The sequence below is a fragment of the Manis javanica genome, chromosome 4 (assembly GCF_040802235.1).
Source record: "Manis javanica isolate MJ-LG chromosome 4, MJ_LKY, whole genome shotgun sequence".
NCBI classification, from domain to species: Eukaryota; Metazoa; Chordata; class Mammalia; order Pholidota; family Manidae; genus Manis; species Manis javanica.
Window position 1 is genome coordinate 72724439 of NC_133159.1, and position 26755 is coordinate 72751193.

Consider the following 26755-nt stretch of genomic DNA (forward strand, 5'->3'; position numbering starts at 1 on the left):
ATTAAAGTAAATGAGATAAACAGCACCTATCTCATCAGGCACATGTGCCCACACAGAACTCTGTCTGGCAGAAAGCAAGTTCTCAGTAAATAACAGCAGTGTCACCTATGCCTGTGCTTTTAACGAGAAAACAAAACTGTACACAGAACTTACATCATAGAATCAGGAGACTTAAGTTCAAATGCTGAGTTTAAAACTTAAGGAGTTTTACATAATAGCCCCTGTAGTTAATTCCCCTATGCTTACATTTTTTTATATCTAGAATAGAAATATGAATACCTGCCTCTTTCAACATCCATCCATCTATCCACAAACATCAACTGAGTATCTATTATATACCAGATATTGTGTTTGGCTAAAATAGAAATATGAATACAATACAGGTTTGTCCTTAAGGAGCTCATGGTCTAGTGAGCAACCCTCAAGACCCTTAGTTTCCTTTCATGTGAGTATTTCTTGAGGCTCCCTTTCCCATAGGAGACAAGACAGGACCACAAGCATCAAGCATATGTTTTAGTACCACATGCATTATCATTTTTTTACAAAGACAATGCTAATATTCTTAGAAATTGTTGAGCAAAAATTGGGGCCAGTTTCTGAAATAACTATATTTTGCTATTTGAAGAAAAATACTTTTAAGCAGTTGGGTCATTGGGAAGGTGCCCTTATAAAGAAACAATGCACGCCAACATGTTTTTTTTTTTTTTTACCTATTACTATCACTTGGTATTTAACAGCTATGACTTAAAATTCTATATTTAAAACCTCACAGAAATTATAATGGCATCTGAGCATATACCTGAAACAATATTAAGTACATTGAGACATTTGGTATCTTTAGAAGGTATGTAATTATACCATTATTAAAAATTAATATGCAGAATATTTTCCTTTATTAAATATTATATGTATGTATGTATAAGTGTAAAGCAATTATAAACATTATTTAAAAATCATGTATTTGGCTCATAACTGGCCTAAATTTATTATAAATTCTCTTGAATGGTGGCTTACAGACAGTCATAAAGAATGGATCTGGTTTCTTTGGTGTGGGTGTGTGAAAAATACTCTAAAAACTGATACAACTTAAACAGGAATTAAATCAGAGCTAAGTGAAAATTATCCAGCAATATGGAATACTAACATCTATCTTCTTTGAAAGTTCAATTGTATAAAAAAATTGTTTCGAATGTATTTACATAAAAACTCTAATACTACCACCCATAAATCATTTAATATAACAAATAACAGTTTTTTACCTAATAATTTTTTATACTCATAGTAAAAGCCTATTGCCTATAGCAAATAAAGACAATTTATCCAAACATTGTTACATAAGAAGTTTTAAGAAACTGTAAATAATTCTTAATACTCTCATTCTGATTCTCTGACTTTTCAAGACTATGTTGTATTTCTTTCAAACATACTTCCTGATGTTGTGCTTTCTAAATAAAAGAAAAGAAATAAAGACAATCAATAAGGACATTCAGATAAGAGTAAAATAATAGAAAAATGCATATATATGTTGAATATATGATTTTTAATTCTTTAAAAGAAAGAATCCTAATATCTGATGTGTTCATTAACTTACCTTAGAGCTCACTTTTCTTTAAAATCCACAATACTTAAGGCATATAATGGTTGATCTCTACTGTGATATGGTTTCTTATAATACACATTCACTTAGCACCACATTATATTTAGCATGATTAGCTTAATAAATTAGTTTTATTTAAAACTGTTATAATTAACTTCCATTATATTTAACATTCCATATTTTAATACTGGTTTACCATTTTTTCTGCCTAAAAGTTCGTACTTTATGCCATAGGAATGACTTTTCCTGTCTTAAAAATTGACAAAATTCTAGTCTTGAAAAATACGGACATTTTACATTTAGAATCCTGTAAAAAAAATAAACTCATACTATTAATAGAGCACTCTTAAGTAGGTGTTCTCTGAGGAAAAAAATTTTAAATCCAATATTTTTTTAAAATACTCAGCCACATATAAATTCCCAAGTAGATCTGTTCACTGAAAATACTTAAAAACAGGCTGCAAATATCATCTAGCTTCCAGGTAAAATGTAGTAATGTTAAGAAAAAATATCTTATTTCCTTCCCATCAGGTGTTCAGTGGTATCTGATACCCTCTGAGATTGAGTGATGCCCCTCAGGGGAAGTAGAATGGTATGGAGCAATGTGGCAGGCTACGGTACACAAAGTCACAGAATGGATATAGGGATTCTTTATGGAATTTCTTGCTCAACAATTTTGTACTCAATTTTACTCAACAATTTGGAGAGAAAAACATTAATACAAACACACTTGTAGGGTGGGATGCGAAATGTGCTTAGATTTTAAGATAATAGAGGAGACTCCAAAGACATTCCAGGCTTTAGGAAGGTTGGCCTCAGTTAGCTGCTGAGGTCCCCTTGGATCTGTTCATCCATTCCACCCCACCGCTGGAGCACCTAGGCAGAAAATCTAGAGGCCTGCTACTGTGGGAAGGGCACTCTGGAAGACATGGGGATACAATCAAGTGGGAGACAGGCCCTCAGGATGCTTACAATTCAAATGAGCTAAGGCATGAATTCAAAATAAATACTGAGCCACCCACTTAACTGTCCCCTCGAAGAGACAGAACACAAATTCATTTTTCAGCAATGTCTAAATCTACACTTAGAACTCTAGATTGTTACTACTGTAAAAATTATAAGGTTTAATAACCCATCAAATCTTAACCCTATTTATTTTGGCAGCTTTAGCCAAGTATGGGAATAGCAAAACTCATCTTGGTATACCCATTTAATTATTTCAGCAGCTTCAATTACACAAAGAATATCACACATATGTTACAATACCAGAAACTCTTACGGTGAGTTAAAAAATAGTTTAGAATAATGGGAAAGCCTGTGCTTTTTAAATAAATCACCCTGGAACTTTCGTTAGTGTGTTTTATTCTAATTAAATCAACCTGGAACTTTTGTTAGTGATAAAATTGAACTAAATCAATGCCTAAAATCATTTCACTTTGGAACTTTCCAGATTTTCAACTGTTTAGACACTTCAGAATGAAAAAATAGTTTTCATGGAGTCTCCAACTCCTGGAAAAAATTAACTATCATTATTTTCTATGTCACTGCTAAGTAGATAGTAGATAGTTTTCAAGTAATTTAATCATGACTAGTGCCAACACTTTATATTTAGGAAAAAAATTAAAAGACTAATTAAACAAAGCCAATTTGGTCTTCTCATTTCATGGCCAAGCAGACCAAAGCATCCATCTTATATGCAGATGTAACAATGCTGAATATTTACTTACTGCCAACTTATAACTTTCTAAAATTTAGTATTCATTATTCAAGATAGATATCAAAATCTAATTCCTAATAACAGTTCAGAATGTATATCTTGCAAGAATAAAAAATTTATACCAGAAAGAAAATAAGCAGATTATATCTGAAACTTTCTTTAAGCAGCTGTCATGCAAAAGCAATATGCAGGGGAAGAGCCCAATGAGACTTTGGGGGAAATGGAACAGAAACTACCAAGGATACAGAATAATAATTTTTTGGCATAATCCTGACATTTTTATTTTTTATGATTTACATTGTTATTTTAATTTTATCAGTAAAGCAATAGGCATGATTCCCCTCACTTCGTACTTTAACTGTTTAACTGCTTAACTGTTTAACATGGTAAAAATGTTAATTACTAATTAATTTTTATGAAAACTTATTAAGCCATACTAATACTTACATTGTTCATTTTGCAAACAAGTTGATTTTGTTCTTCATTTTTCTTCCTAAGCTCAGTTTCCAGATCTAATATTTTAGTCTGCAAAGCCCTTTCTCTAGATGACATTTTCTCTATTTCTTCAGAAACCTGTAATTTTCATTAAAAGAGCAAAATAATCAAATATGCATTCTTTAAAGTATGACTTAAAGCCTTGACATAGTTATACTGTACCTCTTTTTTTCAAGGAGATATTAATTAGATGTTAATTAGAAAATGTTTAAACATGTTCTACCTTGAAGCATACACAGCATAAATATGTATACTTTTTTACACATATAAATATGTGAGTATCTGCAAAATTCACTTAAGATGGAAGAGGTATCTGAGGGGTATTATGTTTAGTACACATGGTGTGGGGGATCACAGGGAGAACAGTGTATCACAGAGACGGGACATAGTGGATCTCTGGCAACTTGCTGTACTGATGGACAGTGACTGCATTGGGGTATGGGTGGGGACTTGATAATATTAGGTAAATGTAGTAACCACATTGTTTTTTCATGTGAAACCTTCATAAGAGTGTATATCAATCATACCTTAATAAAAAATTAAAATAAAAAAGATGGAAGAGGTATATGCATTTGTACTAATATGTCTTAGATAGGAGTTTTCCCAATTCTGTATTTTTATAACCTATTGATACCAATTGCCTTGCTTTACCGTATTTACATCCACCATTGTGTCTAGAGTGGTAGAAAGTTCTCATTCGGTGCTGATGATAGACTTGGATGGACAGAATTGGAGGCAGGGCAGGTGATACATACAGTTAACTCACACACAACAAGAAATTGGGTTTTCATTCATTCACTTCCCAAGTGGTCTGAATTTGAGTTTTCATATTTCTCCACTTATTTTAAAGAAAGTCTAGCTTAGCTATGTTCATACCAAGGATTCAGATATGCAGTAGCCTATTTGCAAGAATGTTGGTTTGGAGCCACAAGAATGAGAGTGGAGGCAGGGACTAGTTCAGGAGCAAGAAGCTAGTGGCATGGACTGTCCTCTAATCTAACTCCGTTCTAAGTTATCAGAAAGTGGTTTACAAAGATTTCTTGTGTGCAAATTCCAAGGGCAATTGTGAGTGACAGATGCTAGCAAGATCTGAAGCTTTGGAGAAAAAGCCCTCAAGACAAATACCCATGCCCTTGGCAATGTCCCTCAGTGTGGACAATGCTGACATGGTGGCCCCCACCCTGTGGCAGGAACTACAGACAGCTCCATCTTCTACTGGAGCAGGAGAGAAAGGAGAGCCCAGGTGCATTTTGGGGGACTCTGGACACTTTTGAAAAGACATCTGGGAGCACCTAGCATTTCCAAAGTTCCTTAGGCTGTACCCACGATAAAATCACTTATTTTCCTCCCAAAGTTTGGTGGGGCTGAGAAATTTGGATTACATTTCTACCACTGGTAGTACATTTTACTATACTATTTTGCTTTTGTTCAACGATGTGTTTTTAAAACTGAACTGAATTGGCTTCCCAAAGTTAAAAAAATCAAAATAATAAAAGTCTGGACTGCAGATTTATATCTGAGAGTCATTAGTGAACAATTTGTTCTTAGCATCATTCAATTCCGTGAGGAAATTTATCATCCCCATTTTACCAATTAAGAAACTCAAGTTTAGAGAAGTCAGGATATAACGTGTTAGTGCTAGAATTCAAATCTAGTTCTTGCTGGACTCCACAGGCCACTTCATATCATTTCAATACATTTTCAAATCATTTGATAAATGTCCTCTTCTTTGAGATCTTCCTGAATCATTTCCCCTCACGCCCAGGTGGAACTAACCACGCTCTCCAATGTATTTTGTACCCTCCCTCTATTGTAGCCCTTACAGCTGGATGGCATTTGTTTGTTCATACATTATCTCCTACTGAACTGTGAGTGTCCTGAGAACAGAGGTCAGGTCTGTTGGAGGAGGTCATCAAAAAGACATGACTGCCAGGTGACCCATGAGCTGGACACAGGCAACTGGAGGCTCCCCACCCCTCCCTTGTCCTTGCAATGTACATTCTACTTAGCTTCCTCACTCCCAGAAGCTGCTGCGAGGATACAGCCGTTATATAAAAATATGGTGTTGAGACCATCTGGACTGGGTATGTGACTGAACCCCATTAAGGCCTCTATATAAACTTTTAAGATTTGGCAGGAGGGTGCAGAAATTTACCCATCTTACAGCTACCCAAGACAAGCCTCATAAACATCCCTACTTATTAAACCTACCACTTACCAACCTGGAGTGGTCTGACTCTTTCTTGCTTCTTTCCCTGACTTCTGCATGTGGGGGCCAGTTTCAGAGTACACTAGGGAAGCTCCCAGAGAGGATGCACACCAACAAGGTCTTTTCATCTTTGCAGCTCAAGCACCAGCAGAGTGCCTGCTGCACAGTGAGACATTAAATGCTAACCAAGTGGATTTAACTGGAATTTAATTCTTGCATGTTTTTTTTTAATGCAACAGTATTTGCCAAAAGAGGGTTGAGCTTTACAGCTCACCAGATCCTGATCAAACCAAAACGTTTAATAATTTGCACGTTTGCTTTGGTTTTATTTTTTTTTAAAGTGGGGGTAGGGGGGATAAGTCCTGCAAACTGTTTTTCATCTCTACCCTTTACCCTGCCACATCATCATTTATTTAGAGAAGTAACTAACTCTGGACTAGCAATATATCTGTTTAGCTCCAAAAGGGAAAATAAGGTAAAAAACTAAAGGTAATTGCTCCCTTCATCCTGACATTAGAATGAAAACAGTAACTGTAGGTTTGGAAAGATGAGATATTGTCTGTTTAAAAAGACAACTCTTTGGTAAACTAATTAAAAAGTTTCTAAATAAAGGCCATCTGTACCTTTTGTCTTCCTTCTTCCAAAGCAGCTTCCAGCTGTCTGGCCAATGCTGTATATTCTGCAGATTTCTCTTTAAACTTAAGATTGCTATGCTTAAGACATTCTTCTTGGTTTGCCAGCTTCTTTTCAAGCTCTTTATTTTCTGCATCCATCTGTTCTAACTTTCTTTTTACAGAAAACATATATTTTAAAATTATAGTGTGTGGAGAAAAATGCAACACCAATTTAAAGTCAATTTACTACATACTGTTTAAGGTTTTCACACTTCAACTGAATAAGATAATTTTCCTCTTCCAAAGAAAGCTTCATCAGAAGATTGTGATTTCCATCAACCTAAAAGAGAAAACAAAAAGTTTTTAAATTATTTTCTTTATATAACTTCCAAAGAAATCTATATACTTTATTGTTAGAACAATCACAGGTATACCAGAAGGTATAAATATTATCACTACTCTTACATAGAAGGACACGTTCCATTATTAGAACACAAGTTCTTAAACTCCTAAGTTTTAAAAAGCTATGTTGCCTTGTAGAAAATCATCTACTAAAATTTTTTCTGAAAGATGGCAATTAAAAAATCCTGAACAGTGTTTTATTGAAAAAGGATATTTATTTTATTAAGTAAATGTTAAGCTATTAAACAGATTAATCATCTATTGTTGGATACTTAGTTATTCTTATAGTTTTGTTTCACCTAAAGTGACTGATAACTATCTGTGAAGTTGTAACTATAAGTAAAAACCATATGTATGAAAAGCAAAATAGAATAAACAAGCAAATCAACCAAAGACACACCTGTCCATGCCAAAACAGAATATTCTCCCCATTGCTTCAGAAGCTCTATTTGGTTTAAGAAGCTCTGAAATAAAATTTTTTCTCATAATTTCAATTAATAATTTAGGTTATCTATGCAATTTGGTTATTTTCTTAGAAATAACCTCTGCTCAGGAATTTGAATTCAGCAGTTTTGTTTGCATGTTTTTAAAAACTAGATGTGTTTCAAAATTGAAATCCAGATTACTTTTGGAAGACAGGAAATCATTACTAAAATTCTTTTGCAAATACAGAAAAAGACTTGTTACCATCCTTAGACATACTTCTTTTTAAGAAAAATTAATTTTTAAGTGTTTAGTAAGTTTTTACTATGTGCTAGGAAATGAATTAGTAGATGTAGATGGCTATGTGGTGACTAACAGGGCACCTATGATCCTGATCTGATGGAGCAAAAAGTTTATTTTGAAAAAAATAATAGAGAATAATCCAAATAAACTTGATGCACAATTCTAGTTAAACTAAATTCTAAGTTTTGCAAGGTAAATTACAATAATTTACCTTATTCTGACATCAAAAAAATATATGTAAACATAGCATTGCTCTTTCTCTCATGCTATTACCATGTCCTCAAATGTCTAAATAAAGATTTGTACAAATAAACTAAATCAGCCATTTTTAGTTACCAATTTTTCACCATAAAATGCTGAAAGAATACCATGAAAAATAATATTACAGTATCTGCAGGAAACTGAGATGGGAATAAAAAAATCAACCCCTGACATGAGTGCCCTCAACTGGTGAAATGGGTCTAAAGCGTTTCTTTAACACATCTAGCAAAAAGCAGAAAAACAGCTAGACACCTGGCCCTGAAGCTCCCTAATGGTGTGTGTCTGGTCTGCACATTTCCCCTTGTAGTGCTGCAGACTCTCCTGACACTCGTGAAGCCTCCGTTCCACCGCCGTCAAGGAATCATGGGCGCATTCTAACTCCTTCAGATGAGACTCCATCTGGCCTCTCATCTGAGATGTAGCATTAGGGAAATAAGTGCAAGATCATACATTCAGCATTAATGTTTTTACTATTTAAATATGAGATATGCTTTTAATATAATAAATACTCGAGGTATGATGGTTTTAAACAAAAAGACCCAACCAAATAAATGTGAATAATCATTTAGACTCTGCTAAGTAAGAATAAGACTCAAAATTGGGCTAGACTTTAATTGGTTTTCAAAATGTTTGTTGAGTAAATGAATATAGTAATATTAGCTTGAGGGGAGAAGATTTAACCTACTTAGGAAAGCAAACTTTTTGAATCTTGTCATTTATATTCGAGTAGAATTATTACTAAGAATGCTAGCATGGTAGTTCTCTACTGCCCAGCCATCAGTCCAAAGTAATCGCCACTTTCTGTCATTCAATCTTGTACCCCAGATATTTCAATTAGAGCAGCCTTGCTGCACTTACTTGGTTCAAGTACGTGGGAGTGCTGTATATCATTTCAAGATAGCTAATACAATCAGTCCTCAGTAGGCTGTAATTGTTCATTAATGTTACTATGAACAATAACTTTATCTATATTCTGTAATTTTAATTATATTCATAACTGCAGTGAGGCTACTGCAGTTCCTCACTGTGGCACTTGTGGAGATGTGACAAAAAGCAACCCTAAGAAATGCTTATACTGTTAATTAGGAAAAAATGGCCAGACATGGCATTTAGGATGCTCCTAACGAAGAAAAACAAGGTGCTAGACTCTTCCTGAGGTAGGGAACGCCTAGAGCTACTGTGCAAAATCTGGCATTCTGAACCACAAAAGAGAAAATGGAAACAAAGCATACCTCTGGGTCCCCAAACATCTGAGAGCCCATGAGAAAACCAAGAGACTTAGAACAGTGGGAAATGAAAAGGAAGAATTTCATTTTTAAAAACGACTTTTCCGGTTTAATACTACTTAGAAAACATTGTGACCTTACAATATTTCTGAAAATCACAGGCTCCTGACCCACCTGCCTTTTGAACAGATTTTTTAATAGGCCTTGGTGTTTGTTTTTCTACAGTGCTAACAAAAGAAAAGACATTTGCATTGGTGTGTCTCATGAGAAAAAGAAACCAAGACACATGAAATGATTTCTTCTCTGGTCTGCTTAAAATAGGTAAAAAGTAATTCTAAGAAAGCAGTTAAGTTGCACATTTGGTGGGCTATCCTTATTTCTGTTTAGCCAGCAGAAGTCTGCTCTGGCTGACCTTCTTTCACACTGGTGCCTCACTCTGCCTTCTCAATCCCAAAATAAGGGGCCAATCCAGAGACAGTCACCTTATTCCACTCAGTTGGAACTAACCAGTAATATCTCATGACCTCTCCAGCAGGGAGTCAGCATCCGATGACTTCCACTGCTTTCTTACCAAAACAACATGAAAAGACCGAAAGAAGGATGCAGTTTTATTGAAAAACTTAAAAACATTCGCAAAAACACTGGAACTTGCCAATACCAGCCTTCCCCTCATTCTGTTGCAACAGGGTGAACAAAGGGGAAATGATGCTTTTTTTAAATGATACTATCTTTCTTCCCAAAAAGTATTTAGCAGAGACAATATTTACTTCACTTTTTCAGAACCAAAAGATTTACTACCAGAAAAAAATGAGATCAAAAACGAGATTCAAATTTGCATACTTAGTTGATGAAGCTCAGTATCAACTATTTTTTCAAGCTATTCAAGTCTGCTTTTGTATCAGAAAAATTAAACTTCATGCTATTTTCTGAATATTAAGGAAAAAGTGAAAAAACATTTACACAACCAAACATCTCAAGCCTGGAAGAGACATTATTTTCTCAGAAAACAAACTCCTACAGAGATTGAGAACAGATACTCTTAGGTCTAAACTAGAGAAAATAACAAAAATGAGAGAATTTGTACAATATTTACATAGTATAAAATACATAAATGTTATTTTATTACTTATAATGTCACATTTACCTTCTCTAGTTTTTTATTTTTGTTTTTTGTTATTAGGTTATTTTCATGTAGCAAATTTTCACATCTACTTTTCACTATTTCAGCTGCTTCTTGCAACTCTTCTATCTGAAAGTAAAATGTGTTAAAGTAAGATGTATTAGTTTATTATTAGGACCATAAAGTGAAATAAAAAGCTAAAAATCTTAACTTTCAACTTAAATCATTATTTTCCTAATACCCTCAGTATGTTTATTTAATGCTATTGTTTCTTTAAATATGGGAGTCACTCAGTGCTCTATGCCAATCCACAATCCTTTTATGATTCGCCTGTCCTTTCCCATCAATACTTCCAGACTCTTCACTTGAGCTCTGATTATTAGAGAGATTTTCATGTGCAGGTCAGTGTTATTACTTTGAAAAATCTCCTCTGGTCCAAAGTAGTTCCCATACCAATTATTTTACCCTCCAAATCAAAATCTACTCAAAAAATATCTGAGTAGTTTATACAAGGCCCAGAACCTAGAATAGAGTAACTTATCCACAGTATTCTTACTGAGGGATTAAACAGAACAACTAGCTGGAAAATCCATATGACATTCTCAATAACATGTCCCATAGTCCACCACAGTCCACATTCTGACCTCTGGCATGATGACTGCAATATTCTATCTGGATGTCTCAATTCCATTTTCCCATCTAAACCACCCAGATGTAGCTAGCCTCTTCTTACTTACCTGTTCTATTGCCCCCCTCAAGCTTTTTCCTTTAGTTCATTATTCTCTAATTAAAATGCTCTCTTTCAATAAAATCAAGTTCTTTATTGACCAGTGTGTTACCCATCATTTCAGGACCTGCTTAAGTCTCATCTTCCTCGTGAAGTTTTTCTTGAATACTACATTTGTGAAACATAAGCTTTTCTATAAATTACTGTTGAATACACCCTCTATTCCATATGTATGGTCATGTGTTCTTTTTTTGTCTTTCCTGTGAGTAAATCTGAATAATATTTTCTTTCTTTGGAAAGAGGGATACTGGGCTTAAAGATCCTATAAGGGGGTTATCATCTTAAATCAATACCACTGAATATACAAAAATGAGAAATATAACCAAGATTAACAAGATAAACATACTGTTTATGTTACACCTATGTAATTAATTTTAGATCTACTTTTAGAAATATCCAATACATATACAGTCAATGTTTGAATCAAGAATCAGTACAATTATCTATTTATAAAAGTATTTGGGACCATAAGAAATATTTGGAAGGCAACATATTCTATCACAAAATAATAGCTCCACCTTTCTTCAGTTTGCTTTAGATTGCAAACAAATGCAGTGTTTTAAATTGCCTACCAGTTTTAATAAAAATTAAAATAAATACAATGGTCACCTGAGTTTTATACACTTCAGTAAGGGTTTTCTGTTGTATTTGTACTTCTTGCAATTCTAGCAGTTCATTTTCAACAGAAATAACCTCATCCTTCAAAGCAGCAAGTGTAGTCTAGCAAGGAACATATAAATGGTTTTATAAATCATTAGAATTCATTTGTACTCCAGTGCAATAGGATTATAAAAACATAACCTGTTTATCAACAAAATTAATAAAATAACTATTTTTGACTGCAGCATACAATTACCATCTAAAATTAAGGAATTTAAAAATGAGTAATGTTTATGAAGAACCTTAGTAAGGCTTACACAAAATATATATTTTTAAAACTTTTAAAATGTACTGACAAAAGAAGAATTGGAAGCTAGAAAGACCATGTTCCTGGATGGGAAGACTCAAAATTATTGATATATCAGTTTTTTCCAAATCAATAAAACCTTAATGCTATTTCAACTGGAAGTACAACAGTTGGGAGGGGGAATATGACAAAATTAATTCAAAAGTCTTATGGAAAAATAAAAAGACATAAAATTTTGAAAGTACTAAGTGGAGAATCTCAGTACTTATTAGATATTAAAATGTAGAAAGAACTAAAATTATTAAGATACTAACATAAGAATTTACAGATCAATGGAATAGAAAAAGAAAAAACACTAAAATTACATTTAGTATATGACAAAGATTGTACATTTTTAACCAATGGGAAAAATATGGATCACTAAATAATGGTAGTAACTGTTTAACTATTAGGGAAAAAAAAACAGGTGAACTATTTGCCCTTATCCAACACTATTTTTTGTATTTATTTAATATAAAAATAAAAGCTTTAAAGTTTTTCACAGAAGATTCAGGTAAAATTTTATTTGATTTTAGGATGGATAAAACTCTGTAAGTATAAAATCAAAAGAAGACATCAAGAACTGCAAGGGTCTAAGATTTTACCCTCCAAGTTTACAAGTTAGCCAAGCACAGTTTGTGGATGCTCACAGAAGGCACAAGTCTGCTAGTCAGAGATGCAGGACATTATTACTTATAGCAATAGCAGTAGACATCGGCATTTGTGTTAGTTTCCTCAGCCCCAATTCCCATAGGGCAACATAAAGAGGCCCGGATGACAACTGTACATGCAGTGGGAAGCAACAAAAAGGAGCAACCCTGCACTTTAGGGAACCCAATTCTCTTATAACAGGTAGTAAGCATGCTTACCCTTTGAAAAAATAGTGTAGCTCATAGGCAGTCAGTGTCTCTGCTCGCAAGATGTGCAGAAATGTGAGACACACCCAAGAGGAACCAAAAAGAAAAACAAATTATAACAAAAGAAGGCCCGTGTGGAGCAAGGGAGAAAACAGGGGAGTAGATAGAGAGGAGGTCAGAGAAGTATCTGAAAGTCAGATGTTTACTCTAGCAACCAAGGTATCATTGGAGGGTTTTGAGCAGAGCAGTGACATGGTCTGACTGACATTTTTATAGGAACCACTCTACTGCGACACTGAATGTTAACTGCAGGAATAAGGGCAGAATCAAGGAAAAGAGGAAGTCACTGTAACAAGAGTCAATGATGGCTTGACCCAGGATAATGACAGTGGTGCTAGTGAGAAGTCAAATTCTAGATATATTTGAAGTAGATTTACTGACAGACTGGAAGCAGGTGTGAGAGAAAGAAGTCAAAGATGACACCAAGTAATATAAAGAATGATTTCCATTAACTGCGATGAGGAAACTGTAGGACAAATTATTTAGGGGCATATGGGACTTCTGTTTTTGACATGATAACTCTGAGACATCTATTAAGTATCCAAGTGGATATTTCAAGTAGGCAACAGGATTCAGGGGCAAGGTCTAGGTGAGAAATAGAAACTTGACTGCCCCCAGTATATTTATGTTATTTAATGCCCCAACATTATATGAGTTCCCCATCAAATTTGGAGAGATTTATTTTAAAACTCAATAATACTGGAAAAGGTATAGGGACCAATTTATGCTGGGTAATTTAGAAATATATAACACCAACATTAAAAATAGCCTCTCTTTTGACTGTGTAATTCCACTTCTAGAAATTTATCCTAAGAAAACAGATATACAAAAAGACTCAAAGAAACTATCCACATTTTTATTTATAATAGCAAAAAACTGGAAGTAGTCCAAAATTCCAAAAACCATATATACACTTAAACTATAACTTTAGTTATCTTTCAGTCATGAGATTACAGGTGATTTAAAAGTTTTTTCCTTTTGTGCTTCTCTGTATTTCCAACTTGCTATAATGAACAAATAGGACTTTATAAACCTCCAGATAAACTTTTGGTTTTTTTATAGAGCAAGTCATTGGGCCTCAGAAGCAGGATCAGCAAGCTTCTTTTTCATGTGAAACTTTAAAATCTAAAATTATTCTAAAGTAATTAAAACTAACAAAATACAACATCTAGACAATGTTACATTGCAAATAACATGCCAACCATGCCTAGATTTTCTCCTTTAAAAAAATCCAGAGAATGTTAAAAATACATGTTTCTGAATTATTAATAGAATGTAAGTTGTAAACTTTTAACTCATTGCTTTTATACCTATGTAAATTGATTCCACTACCATGTGATTAAAAAATGTATCTATAATTAATGGAATATACTTCTAAACCTTTCTTTCTGCAGTGTATCAAGGGAATTCAGAAAATAAACATAATAAATAAATTTGCTTCCTCTTCCCAGATAAAACATTAATTCAAGTATTAATTCAAGAAATATTCATTAAGAGTTAAGTAGTCACACCTTCTCTGGGTACCCTGTGCATACAAAGATGGGAGTTTATGAAGAGAGATTCATTCTAATTGTAAAGACTTGAGGGGCCAGTAGCATTTGAGCTGAACTTTAAAGGAAAGACAGGATTCAGATAATGAGAAAAATAGCATTCCAAACTGTTGGACTAGTAAAACTATATGGATAGATGCAGGAAAACATGAGCAAATTGTAGGAAATAATGAGTATTCATATTTGGCCAGAGCTCAGGATAACTAGAAAACCATATTCCCTCGTCTCCCTTGCAGCTAGGTGGGGTAGAGTTGAATGGTATGGAACTTTCAGCAAGTCCCCTTAAAGGGGAAGAGATGGGGGAGAAAAGGGAGATAATTTGTCTTTGTTCCCGCCATCCTGTTACTTGAAAGTTGTCTAAAATGACTGGAGCCCCAGCAGCCATTTTTGATCATGAGGATGAGGGTCACAACCTAGGAACAGCAGAGTTGACAGCTAAAAGAGGCTACATCCTCTGATGCCATAGCACCTTTGAACAGCCAATTCTGGCCTTCTTTTATATAAACAGATTTTCTTCTATTTACTATCTTCCAAAAATAGTATTATGGAACTGCAAATGATGCCATCATCTTTAGTAAAGTGTCATCTGATTAGATGTATCTTTGATTCAGAACTCAAGTATCTTTTTTCTCAGAAAGTATAAAATCTTCTTTCCCATCTTTTCTCTGATACAAATACAAACCAATCACCGCTTGGATTTGATGAAGTTGGGAAGTTCTTTCCAGTTATGAAGCAGCCAAGAACATACTTTCTGCTTTCAAACAAATCAGGCCTGAAGTTATATCCTATTGTAACCATGATACCTAGAAATAATCTTATGCATTAAAGTTAATATAATTTTAGATGTTCACTTAACTGCTGAAACTAGAGAGTAAAATTTTTTAAGTTAGACAAAGAGACAGAGAGTTATTCAACTTCATAAATCTTAATACTACTGGAAACAATCTTAAAATGTATCTGTGTATATAACCATAAACTTAAACATTTATATACAAATGTGTGCATACATGTATATATACAGATATATAGATATGGTTTTACGAGTAATCTATTATAATAGATAACATGAAGATAAAGGACAAAATGATCAAGAGTACTATTTTAAACATGCTATTATTTCAAGCTACTTCCACTAAATGAACTAAGTTGTCATTACACAATACATAGACACACACAAACACATAGTACCTTTAACTTTGTATTTTCAAGATTCAGAGTTTCATTTTCATATTCAGTTGAATAAACTTTTCTAAGAATTTCTTCACATGCATTTTTTCCATGGTCTTCCACTTTCTTCAGGTCTTCCAAAAGATTAATGATTTGCCTTTAAAAAATAAATTATATGGTTTATAGAAGTCATAGAAGTTTTTATTCAAATAATAAATTTTTAGTATGTTCCTGAAGTTATTTTGGTAGGGTGCACTGTTTCAAAAGTTAACCGAGTCATAGAACAGGGAAATAGGAAGAGTAATATAAGGTTACTATCTGAGTACTCTGATTAGAAATAGCATTGATGATGATGCCAATGAAAAACTGCACAGCATTCTCTTTGTTATTCAATAAAACATCTAAACTATCAGCTACAGGTATGTCTGTCTGTCTGTCTCTCATTCACACATATCCACACACATATACGCAATTTCAGGGACATGGTTAAACAAAAGGATTAAGTGAGGCAACAACTAATCTTTAGAAGCAAATTATATATGTGAGTTTTCAATGATAAAATGGAAGAGAATATGTGAAAATAAAACATTTAAAAGCAAATATTCAGGGTTATTATTGTTAGCTTATAAATAATAAATTTCAAAGCATAAAATGTATGTACATTTACTCACTGACTTTCTTTGATATGCATTTAAGGCACTTTAAGGAACAATAATTTTGAAAACATCTATGCTTTTATTACAAACTTTATATAGTCTTACACATTCTTATTAGTATAGAAATATCACTTCTATTTTAAAACATAGTCAGTATGAACATTAACTGAAAATAAAAGATGACACACAAACACCAAATACTAACCTGTAAGTTTGAATTTTCAAAATGTGAACAAACACCAATGCACTTTTAATGGGTCATCATTTTTAGAGTAAAAAAAGTTTATGGAATTATAAATAGAAAAATATCAAATCATACAGATGACACCTTTTCTACATATAATCCGTAAGAACCAAAATACAAACCACTCAAAAAGGAAAGAAACAAAAATACTTCCTATTAAACAGTGAAAAGATTCTAATTTTTCTTACTTTTTCATTGTTTCAATCTGAACTTCCAATTCAGTTTTTTCTATTACAATTTTCTCATAATGACTTTTCCAGGCATTGGAAGCTGAAATTGTTTCAGACAACTTGGCTTCCTAAAAAATACATAAAGTACTCATCTTGTGATTTAATGACACTTTGGTTTTGTTCAGGGCCCTAAACAGATTGTAAACAAGGAAACACTCATCCTATAAAATATGGAACTTTTGTTATTGAAAACTTCAGTGCACAACTCTGACATAGGAAAGTTTTAAAGTAAGCTTTAATAGTATCTTTATATTATTTTATACCACATATTAGCAGTTCCAACTTAACATTTTAAGGATGTTGATATAACTATTTTGAAACAAAATTTCATAATTAATGAAGATCATTTCCTTTCTACTTACTGAACTTTTCATTTTGCTTTCTATATACAGATGCTAACAACCACATAAGCATCAGAGGAAGAAGCCCTCTATGGTGTACACAGAAGAAACTACCTGCAACTCCATAATCCCACAGCACTTAATAATGCAGTCTTACTTATCTTTGTTATGATGCCAAGCCATTTTGTAGAGGTCAACCCACTGGCCTTCAAAGGGGTGCTGCTGTTAACAGTCAGCAAAGAGACTGAAGTGGCAGCTTATCCACTTTGAATGTGAGCTCCCAGGGGTAGAGCTTTTGTCTGTTTTTTTCATTGCTAGGGCCTTGAATTGTACCTGGCAGACAGAAGGCTCTCAATAAATGTCAAATGAATCTACTCTTTATAATTTCACCTAGTGAGCTGTAGCCACTGTGCCTCTTTCTGCATTTACAAAAAAATGCTCACTGGAATGACAACAGTGTCAATAATTACTAATCAGACGACTCAGCAGTATTGATAACAGTGAACATTTATTGGTTGCTTCCTTGTTTCCTTCCACCATCATCCAGTCACTGAACACGTACTTTTTGAGCATTTACTACATGCAAGATATTTTCTGTTTATATTTATAGGAATATTGTTGATATACTGAAGACTACTATTCTATTTCCACATTTTATGTACAATGAATTTTAATATGCACTATGAAGTGTAAGTTGGGCAATTATAAAGGTACTGAGAAAATTTACATATAAAATGCTAAGAAGAAAATTTAAAAATTTATGATATGAAGTGGAACTACTTCAAAGGAATGATCAAGAAAGGTCCCTCTGAACTGATGTCTATTAAAAAGAAACCTGAATGATTTAAAAAAGAACCAGCTACTATGAACCTGAGAAGAGCATTCAGCCAGAGGCAACAGCAAACAAAACAAGGAAATAAATTCCATGCATTAGAGGAATAGAAATGAGGTCAATATGGAAAAAATGTCATATGGCCAGACACTGTGTTTTGACATATATTTTCTCATCTATTTCTCCCTACAATCATATGGGATAGGCAGTATTATTAGCCCCTCTTTACAGACAAGGAAACTGAAGCTTAGAGAAGTGCCTTACCCAAAGTTAGAAGGTGAACAAGTGGAGGAGCCTTCCTATACTATGATCGGGGGATGCGTGGCATGATGTAACACTATTTAAATAGGAAAATTCCAAGAATGTTAATGACTCAACTAGCTTTTACCACTCAAGAATATTTCAGGCACTCAACTAGGTCTACAACCTTCTATATTTTGAACTTGTCTTCATTTCTTTTATCTGGTTAAATCCTTCTGAATGTAGATTAAATATTAGAGTCTTAAGATGTTAACACTTGAGCTTATAATATATTGTTTTGTTTAACAAGCATTTATGGAAGTCTGTTTTCATTTCTAAAAGCTCTAATAATTCAATGAACCTTAACATAAGTACTTAACAGGTGGGATACTAGAGAGACATTAAAAAGATAAAATATTTTATTAATTGGTAGTTAAATAAACATAGTAATTCATCAAAACAACAAAGCACAAGTCCATTTTTCAACTTTGTACTACACCCAGAGATAACTTTCACATGTTGTGTTTACGTCAGTGACTGGTTTTAAGTGGTTACAGAGCTTAAATGAAGTGAATTATTGAATAAAGTCATATGTTCTAATAATATAAATCAGCATTTCTCAAACTGGTGGTCCTCAGAACCAGTTCCAAGAGTTGCTTTGTGGGTAAAAGAGCTCTGTGATTTAATTAAGTGATGGGAAACTCTGAGTTCAATACTCTTCACTACACTGCTTTTTTACTGAAGGCCTTCTCAGGGCCTTTAATATGTTAATGACACTGTAAATTTCCAAGGGGGACTATGTATGAAGTGTTACCCTTAGTTGGCCTTAGATACAGTGGAATACACTTATCATATCCTTCAAGTAAAGTTTCAAAGAAATGTTGATATAATATGCAAAGTTGACATTTTACATAATCTTTCAAAATAAAGACTAAAGCAAAAATGTTATGAATAAAGTTTTTCTATCATTAGCATTGAGAATAAATTATATTAAATATTTTGATGTTAATTACATGAACTAAGAACACAAAATAGGTCTTTCAGAAAGAATATTATATACTTACCTGATCTCTAATTTGGGAAGTAAGATTTTCCATGTCTCCAGTAAAATATTCAAGCCTTTGTTTGTAAATTTTAGATGCCTTTTTTAGAGCTATAGTTTTTTGCCTATTTAATTCTTTCATTGCTACAGCCTCATCCTTATTCTTTCTCAATTGCAAGATCCATTCAGCTCTCTCGCTTTCTAATCTCTAGAAAAATATTAGCAGTATTTTAGAATTCCAATGTTTATACAAATATTGTAATAATATGTAATCTTCCACACAGATTTCATCAAAAGGATTAATCATAAAATTAATAGAAGCAAAACAATGAAAAAGGTGATTTCACCAAAGTTCATTCGTAACCATTTATAGAATGACAATTTAAAAATATAAGCCTGCATGAAACTGGTGCTACTCTTATTAAATATACTAATATTGCTGAGTATGGTACAAACACTAGTTTCCTTAAAACTTCTGTAATTAATTAGAACTTTAAAAAACTTCACATTTAGAATACTATATGTAGTACGAGTTATCATGAATCAAAAAAACTAATTGAGCTAGACACAATTCAAACAATAGGTATACAAAGCTCAAAGGAACTAGGTAGCTCTCCAAATATATTAGGACTCTAGTTTGAATGATACAGGTCTAAAGGATATATGATTAAAATCAATAGGTCATGAATGGGCTAGATGAGATAAACAGACATACTTACCCAAATTTAGCTTACTAGAATTAAGGGGCATGCCTTGACACTCGAAAGAATTACATCAAGGACAATAAATAAAAGTACTGCTTCATCCAATGAGTATTAAGTTTAAGGAAGTTAGTATTCTAAGACCAAATAGTTTTCAATAAAGAAATGACCACCAGATCCCTAAGAGTTAGTAAGGGTAAAAAGATGTTTGAGGGCATGTTTCCAAGCATTGAGCTTAATGGTGTTAATTGGCATGACTGTTTTATTACATATCTCTTGGTAACATAACCAAAGACAAAATATTAATTAAGCTTAGTAGATAATGGATATAATTGAGTGTGTTAACTCTTATGTTTCATTCCAAATTACTTTAAAACTCTATATTTAAAATTTGAGTACTAAATATGTAAGAATTTAAAGACAAGATTTTAATGCTTTTACTTTTTTTTGGAAGTTGTGTAATAACGGAAAAGAATGTAAAATTATTACAGAATTTAGGTTTTAGTATCCTATTTCTTTAATAGTCACGTAAAAAGAATAATCAAAGGAGTCACAGTAAAAGATGGGGCTTTTCTATTTAACCCTATAATCAACAAAAACTGTGCTTAACTTCCACTAAAACTGAGATTAAGAAATACACACACACACACACACACACACACACACACACACACACACACACACACAGCAGTCATTCCTCTAAGAAACCACAGGGTGTCGTCATCATACCATGAATAATTGCCACACTTTAAAAACCTTTTTAATTACCATTACCAAAGGTAAAGTAAAATTGTTTTGAACAGGGCTCCAGTCAAGACTTTCTCACTAGATTAATCAAATTCCACAGTTGAACAGTATTAGAGAGTGCATTGAAACTGTCAAATTGTTTTTATAGTTTCAAAATAACCACCACAGTGATTTGCCAAATAAATGGACACATATTTAGTTAACTATTTGACCTTTTCCTATTTCCAAAGTAAACAGTAAATACACATACTGCATATTCTAAAGATAATTTTTCTGTTTCTCTTCTAAAATGTGAAAATATTCCTACTCTAATTGCTATAAACATCTAGAAAAAATGGGTTCAAAGTATCTATGAGGTAGTTCTCAGAGGACTATAATTCAAAATTTTTAAAGACACAATACAATGAATTGACTCAAAAATACTAAAAAACTGAAGTTTATGTTGTCAAGCTGATTTCATTGTGTTTACACTTTTAAAAAACCCAGAACTTGTTAAACCTACAGCAAAGAACTAAATTCTGACTCCCAATTACTTAATACCTTAAATTCCAAACGTATGCATGTTAAAGGAATGCAGAAAAATCAGTGACCTAACACACTTCTTCTAATCATTTCTAAACAGTAGCATTTTTGTAAACTCAAGAGTGTTAGGCACGGGAATGCAATGGCAAAACTCTTAGGATTTTAGCCTATTTATATTCTTGGTCTCTAAATTATCACAGATATATTACAAGTAACTGTTAAGCTCACTTTGAAAAATAATTTAGTATTTCATTTTTAAATTAAAGAACACTTTCAAAAACTTCCCCAACTGTTGTTTGAGGACATAATTAAAATTGTGTATAAGAGAAATTGTAGTAGGTGATCATCTGAAATGTTAAATCACACATACTCTCCTATTTACCATGACAGAGGAATGCAGTACCAAGTCTAGTTCATCTGTAGTGCCCTCGGTCATTGATGCAAATACACAAGGAATCTACAGGGGAAAAGTGTTATAGTACATGTAGGAAAACACAGGACATCTGCATAAGCCTCTTAATGTCCCCTTGATGGGCAAAAGCTTTTTGTCATTAAAAAAAAACAACAAATCCAAGTGCAGCCTTGAAACATGTGACACAGATTGCAGACATCTGCCATGACTCAAGAGTGCAAAGGAAAACAGAAATTTAACACAGATGCCCTCACATTCAGTTTGTACACTTCCCTTGTGAAAGTGGTAACACAGCTTCTTTCTTTGGGCAAAAATAATGACAGTAGATCCAGTTAGCTTGTGTCATATCATACATAGCAAACTCAAATTCTTATCTCAAAGTGACCATGAACCTTCCAAAAGAATAGTTAACCAATCAACTTACACCAAAAAAATTCCCCTTGATTATACTGCTAAAAAACTTCACAAGGAGGTTAACCAATTTTAAAGTTATTACCATTAGAAACAAAAACAAAAATGATAAACATTTATTGACTGCTTACTAAATGTATGTGAGAGTATATATTTATGTAGAGAGTAGGAAAAAAACTGTAATATTGTATACATAAATGTTGAAACGTTTCAATGTCTTAAAAAGTTTCAATGTCTTATTTTCTCTTTTACTTTTACAAAATTTTCACAATAAACATAAACTACATAGTAAGAAAGATTTTTGAGTAATTCAAGCTATACAAATCCTTCCTAGATAGGTACTAAAGACACAGCATTTTATATTGGGATTTGGAGCCAAATCTTTAGAAGGGCCAGGTAACTTAAGATTCAAATTTGCCTCACATATGTATTTCCAATGGCAACACTTAAATTGAATCATTTCAAAACCACCATATTCCAAAATTAAGGAAATGTTTTATATTCATATGTTAGCTTTATCACTTTAGCTATAAAAATGGATGAATATTTATAACCTTTATATATTCTTTTAATTTATCATTCTCTGCTTCTTTTTTTTGAATTTGGAGCTGTAGTCGTTCATGCACTACTTTTACTGATTGTGAAAAACGGTTTGCTTTCAAAGCATTTGCCTGTAACAGAAAAAAAAAAAATCTGTTATTTAATGTATTTCTCCACAATCTTTAGCTCCACCCATATTTAGACATAATCTACAAAGTTGATATTAAGCGAAATACCACTTCACATAAAAATAACCTTCCACCCCATTACAAATGCATTTTATATGAAACTACTTAACAGGTCCTAACAATTACCTCTTTTAAAAAATCCCTATAAACATCAAAATTGCTTAACTTATACTAAAATCAAAATACAAATTTATACACAGTTCCTAATATACAGTGATTTCCACCAAGTACAAAGTACCCTGACTGAAACACCATAAAAATCTAAAGAAAAAAAACCCTTTAAAAAATGAAGATGCTATATTTGACGCATAAAAACTTGTAAATTATCCAAATAATCTAAAAACCTTTCAGTGTCAATTTCTGAGGGTATGGGGGCCAGGATAGAAAGAAAGCAAAGAGGTAGTCAATATTAGAAATTAAGAAAATATGATGAATTAAGCTCAAAATTTGCTTACCTTTTCATTCTGAAACAAACAAGACAGTTCTTGGATATAGGCCTCCTTCTCAAACACCTTCTTCTTAAGATTCTTCAGCAAATATAAGAGTTAGAAATATCACAACTTGGATAATGGTGCTAACTTTATAAAGCCAAACAGCATAGAAAAAAATGTCAGAAGAATAGACATAAAAATCTAAAAAGACTTACAATATTCTCACTTTCATTATCAGTTAGCTTCTCTAACACGCTGGATGAACTGTCCTCTGTCTGTGAAAAAAAGATGTTATATATCAGTGGTCATGAACTATACTTTTCTACATAAAAAAGTAGAAATTGGATTAAGCATCACTCAAGAAATTACTATGGACAACTACTATGCAGTTAAGATTTTTTAAAAAGCTAACCATCAAAAGGATTTTTGCCTAAGTGCCCCAAATCATTTTTTGTCCAAATGCATGAAATTAGTTCATTTAGTAATCACTAAATATTTCAGTAACTACAATTAACACAAAAAACACAAAAAATCTTATATGCAAACAAAGCTCACAGTGGTATTTATAAGTAGGTAAAAATTATAAACAACTTGCCTTCTAACAGTAAGAAAATCTTTAAAGAATTACAGCAAATTAGTAACAGAATTCTATGTAGACATTTAAAATGAAAACAAAGAAGAATGTTTGAGGGTCATACTCCTGATTTAGAATGTGAAAAAGCTATGAATTCCTTTCACCCAAAAGCACATATGCACATATATATAATGCAAAAGTTACACACAATTTCAGAGGTTCAAGGCTGCACGAGTCAATCCTTGGACTCTAAATATACATGGTGGAACTACTTGGCATACATGTATCTTTTAATTTCCTTTGTGTATATATGACTTGTAAATGAATGTTCACAGCAGCTTTATTGGTAACAGCCAAAAAGCAGAAGCAACCCAAGTGTCCATCAACTGAAATACAGATCAATAAGACTGATACACCCATAAAACAAAATATTATTCAGCAATAAGGAGAAACAAAGCACTGATACATACTTTAAAACATTATGTTGCATGAAAGATGGCACAGTTAGGAACACTATATATGATTCCATTTATACGAAATGTCCAAAATTAGCGAATCCAGAGACAAAAGTAGACAATAGGCTAATGAGGGTAGGTGGAATTAGGAGGTGAACTTCTAAGGAGCATGGGGATTCTTTTGTAATGATGAAAACGCTTTAAAATTGATTGTAGTGAGGGCTACACAACTGTGTGAATATAATAAAAATCACTGAACTGTATGCTTTAAATGGCTGAATTGTGTGGGATACAAATTAAATCTCAATAAAACAGTTACCAAAATAAGGATACATGAATGTATGAATATAAGATACATATAAGCTTAAGTTTTAAGAGTATTTCATTTTAATCAGCTGAAATGAATATAACAAATGACTACATTTTCTATAAAAATATGCTGCTTTCATATAGAACTATTTATGAAACATTAAAAGTGGAGGTTTGGTGATTGCCATTTCAAACAAAAATTCGAGAATTATTTTTTTAAATGTACCAATATTTTAATTTCCCTAGTTTGAGAAATAATATACCCTTCGAGCAAGCAATGTCATTATTAAATTGGTGCTTAGTGTTTCTTACTTGTTGGTATTCTGTTTCTCTAAGAAGATTTTCTAAAGCTTGTTTTAGATATTTAAAAGTGTCTAATTCTTTTGTTAACATTTCCTTCTGTTTAGAAAATGTCCTCAAATTGGATGCAGAAAGATTAGCCTGACAAGATAGAAAAACCACACACACATTATAAGACATAGTATTATGATACTCTAAAATATAATTTGACTATTATCAAAGAATACTTTTGTTCCTGACAAGTCATTCTTTTGCACATAGTAATAGTAAACTTTGCCAGGTTTATTAATAGTAAATAGGATCTATTACATAGTATATTAAAGTAAAATGAAATCAAAATAAGGATTTAAACCCTAAAGTATTTCAGGCATTTATTTTAATAAAAATTAATAGAACAAAATCTACTTTTTGTCCCTAACTCAAACTTTAGTTTGAAATTTCAGAGTAGAGATTTCTATTCTATAAAACACTATAGAAAACAGATATATTTCATCTCTCAGAATATTTTAGTTTTAAATTCACTTGAGAAAAGTTGACTCTCAACTCCAGGTAAGTCAAGCACCAAGGCATAGTTTCTAGCTTAGCCTCTTATTAAGTCCATGTCTGAGATCATCTCTGAGGAAAAGAACTGCAATTAATGACACAGGAATAAAGAACACTGATATATCAAATACCAGTATGTGAGCATAAGTATTTTAAAGATATAAGTCCTCAGCTAATGCATTCTGAGTACTATGCAAACTTTTCATTTTATTAGATGTTCACAAGTTAAGTACTCACATTTTCAAAATTAATCTTTTCAACGGTGTCCTTAAATAATGGCAAAAGTAACTCTATAGAACTGGTTGCCACCTCAGCTTCCTTAAATGTTGCTTCCAATTCAGTCTTTCCATATAGAATGTCCTGGTTTTGACTAATTAGATAGGCACAAATAAAATTTAAGTTTAATCTATCACTTAAACTAATTACTTTTTGTGCACATACAGCCTAACTACTACAGTTCCATAAATTGCTCTGCAAAATGTAACAGTAAGTGTTGAAATTTTGTCTGTATTTCCTTATTTTTTACTACACTTTATACACAGAAAGAGTTATTAAAATGTTAAGATATGTAAAACACAAATACCACCAACAGCCCTGTTCATTCACTGGTTGTCTGATGAATTATTCAACATCCCTTTTCTGGTTTGTAAAATCATTTGGATGCATGTGTTTGTCTTTTTTTTCCTCCCTTTCTTCTCCCTTACTCCAAAAAGATATGTTTTTCTAGGCCTTATTCACAAACTCTTTGTTGAAGCTTATTGTTCTTCACAAAAAATTTCTTCCAGAAGAATGAATGGGCTAAACACAATGGAGCACAAAAAGTACACCTCTCCACATTCTTCACATTTGGCTTTATATCATTATCATTCAAAACACAACTGGTAGTATTTACCTTTTGATAATGTTTTACTTAGACATTCCTGTGTATCACTGTAAGATATATATTTGGACACAATTTTTACATCCTGAAATCAGGACACTTCTTACAATCGTTGCCTGTCAGGAGGTAGTCTTGAGCTTTCCTGCACACGCCCAAAACTTACAGAATAAGTATTCAATTCTTTGGAGAATATCTCAGAGATGGGGTGCAGATCTTTTTTAACCCCTAAGAACTAAGGGTCATAGAGATGGATTGACGCAGCTGGTGAATAGGAATGTTTAGGGACATCCCAGAATCAAAACTCCAATGAAGGCTTACTATATAGCATAATTAAGAGCCCAGTGCGATTACACTTTATTTCAGTTAAGATGGTTCGAAGAAATGCTTTATCATCAATGCTCTTAAAAGGACAAAATTCGCTGA

At 32.7% G+C, this 26755-nt stretch overlaps 1 protein-coding gene across 9 annotated transcripts in view; it reads right to left on the bottom strand.

Moving 5' to 3' along the window:
* Positions 1–878: 878 nt before the first annotated feature.
* The window catches only part of ODF2L (outer dense fiber of sperm tails 2 like), a 32164-nt gene continuing 6287 nt past the window's right edge, over positions 879–26755 (bottom strand). For 6 of the 9 annotated variants that reach the window (XM_073234229.1, XM_073234233.1, XM_073234231.1 and 3 more), the window contains 15 exons: positions 25690–25822; positions 24922–25050; positions 23487–23546; positions 23296–23367; positions 22667–22783; positions 19342–19527; positions 16823–16932; positions 15756–15891; positions 11764–11874; positions 10392–10496; positions 8274–8432; positions 6887–6972; positions 6642–6804; positions 3762–3887; positions 879–1445 (listed from right to left, as the gene is read on the bottom strand). In XM_073234229.1, coding sequence (XP_073090330.1) covers positions 1317–1445; positions 3762–3887; positions 6642–6804; positions 6887–6972; positions 8274–8432; positions 10392–10496; positions 11764–11874; positions 15756–15891; positions 16823–16932; positions 19342–19527; positions 22667–22783; positions 23296–23367; positions 23487–23546; positions 24922–25050; positions 25690–25822 — 1822 coding nt within the window. In that variant the 3' untranslated portion in view covers positions 879–1316. The remainder of the gene's footprint in view (positions 1446–3761; positions 3888–6641; positions 6805–6886; positions 6973–8273; positions 8433–10391; positions 10497–11763; positions 11875–15755; positions 15892–16822; positions 16933–19341; positions 19528–22666; positions 22784–23295; positions 23368–23486; positions 23547–24921; positions 25051–25689; positions 25823–26755) is intronic. The other 3 variants (XM_073234234.1, XM_073234235.1, XM_073234236.1) reach the window with 3 other exon arrangements.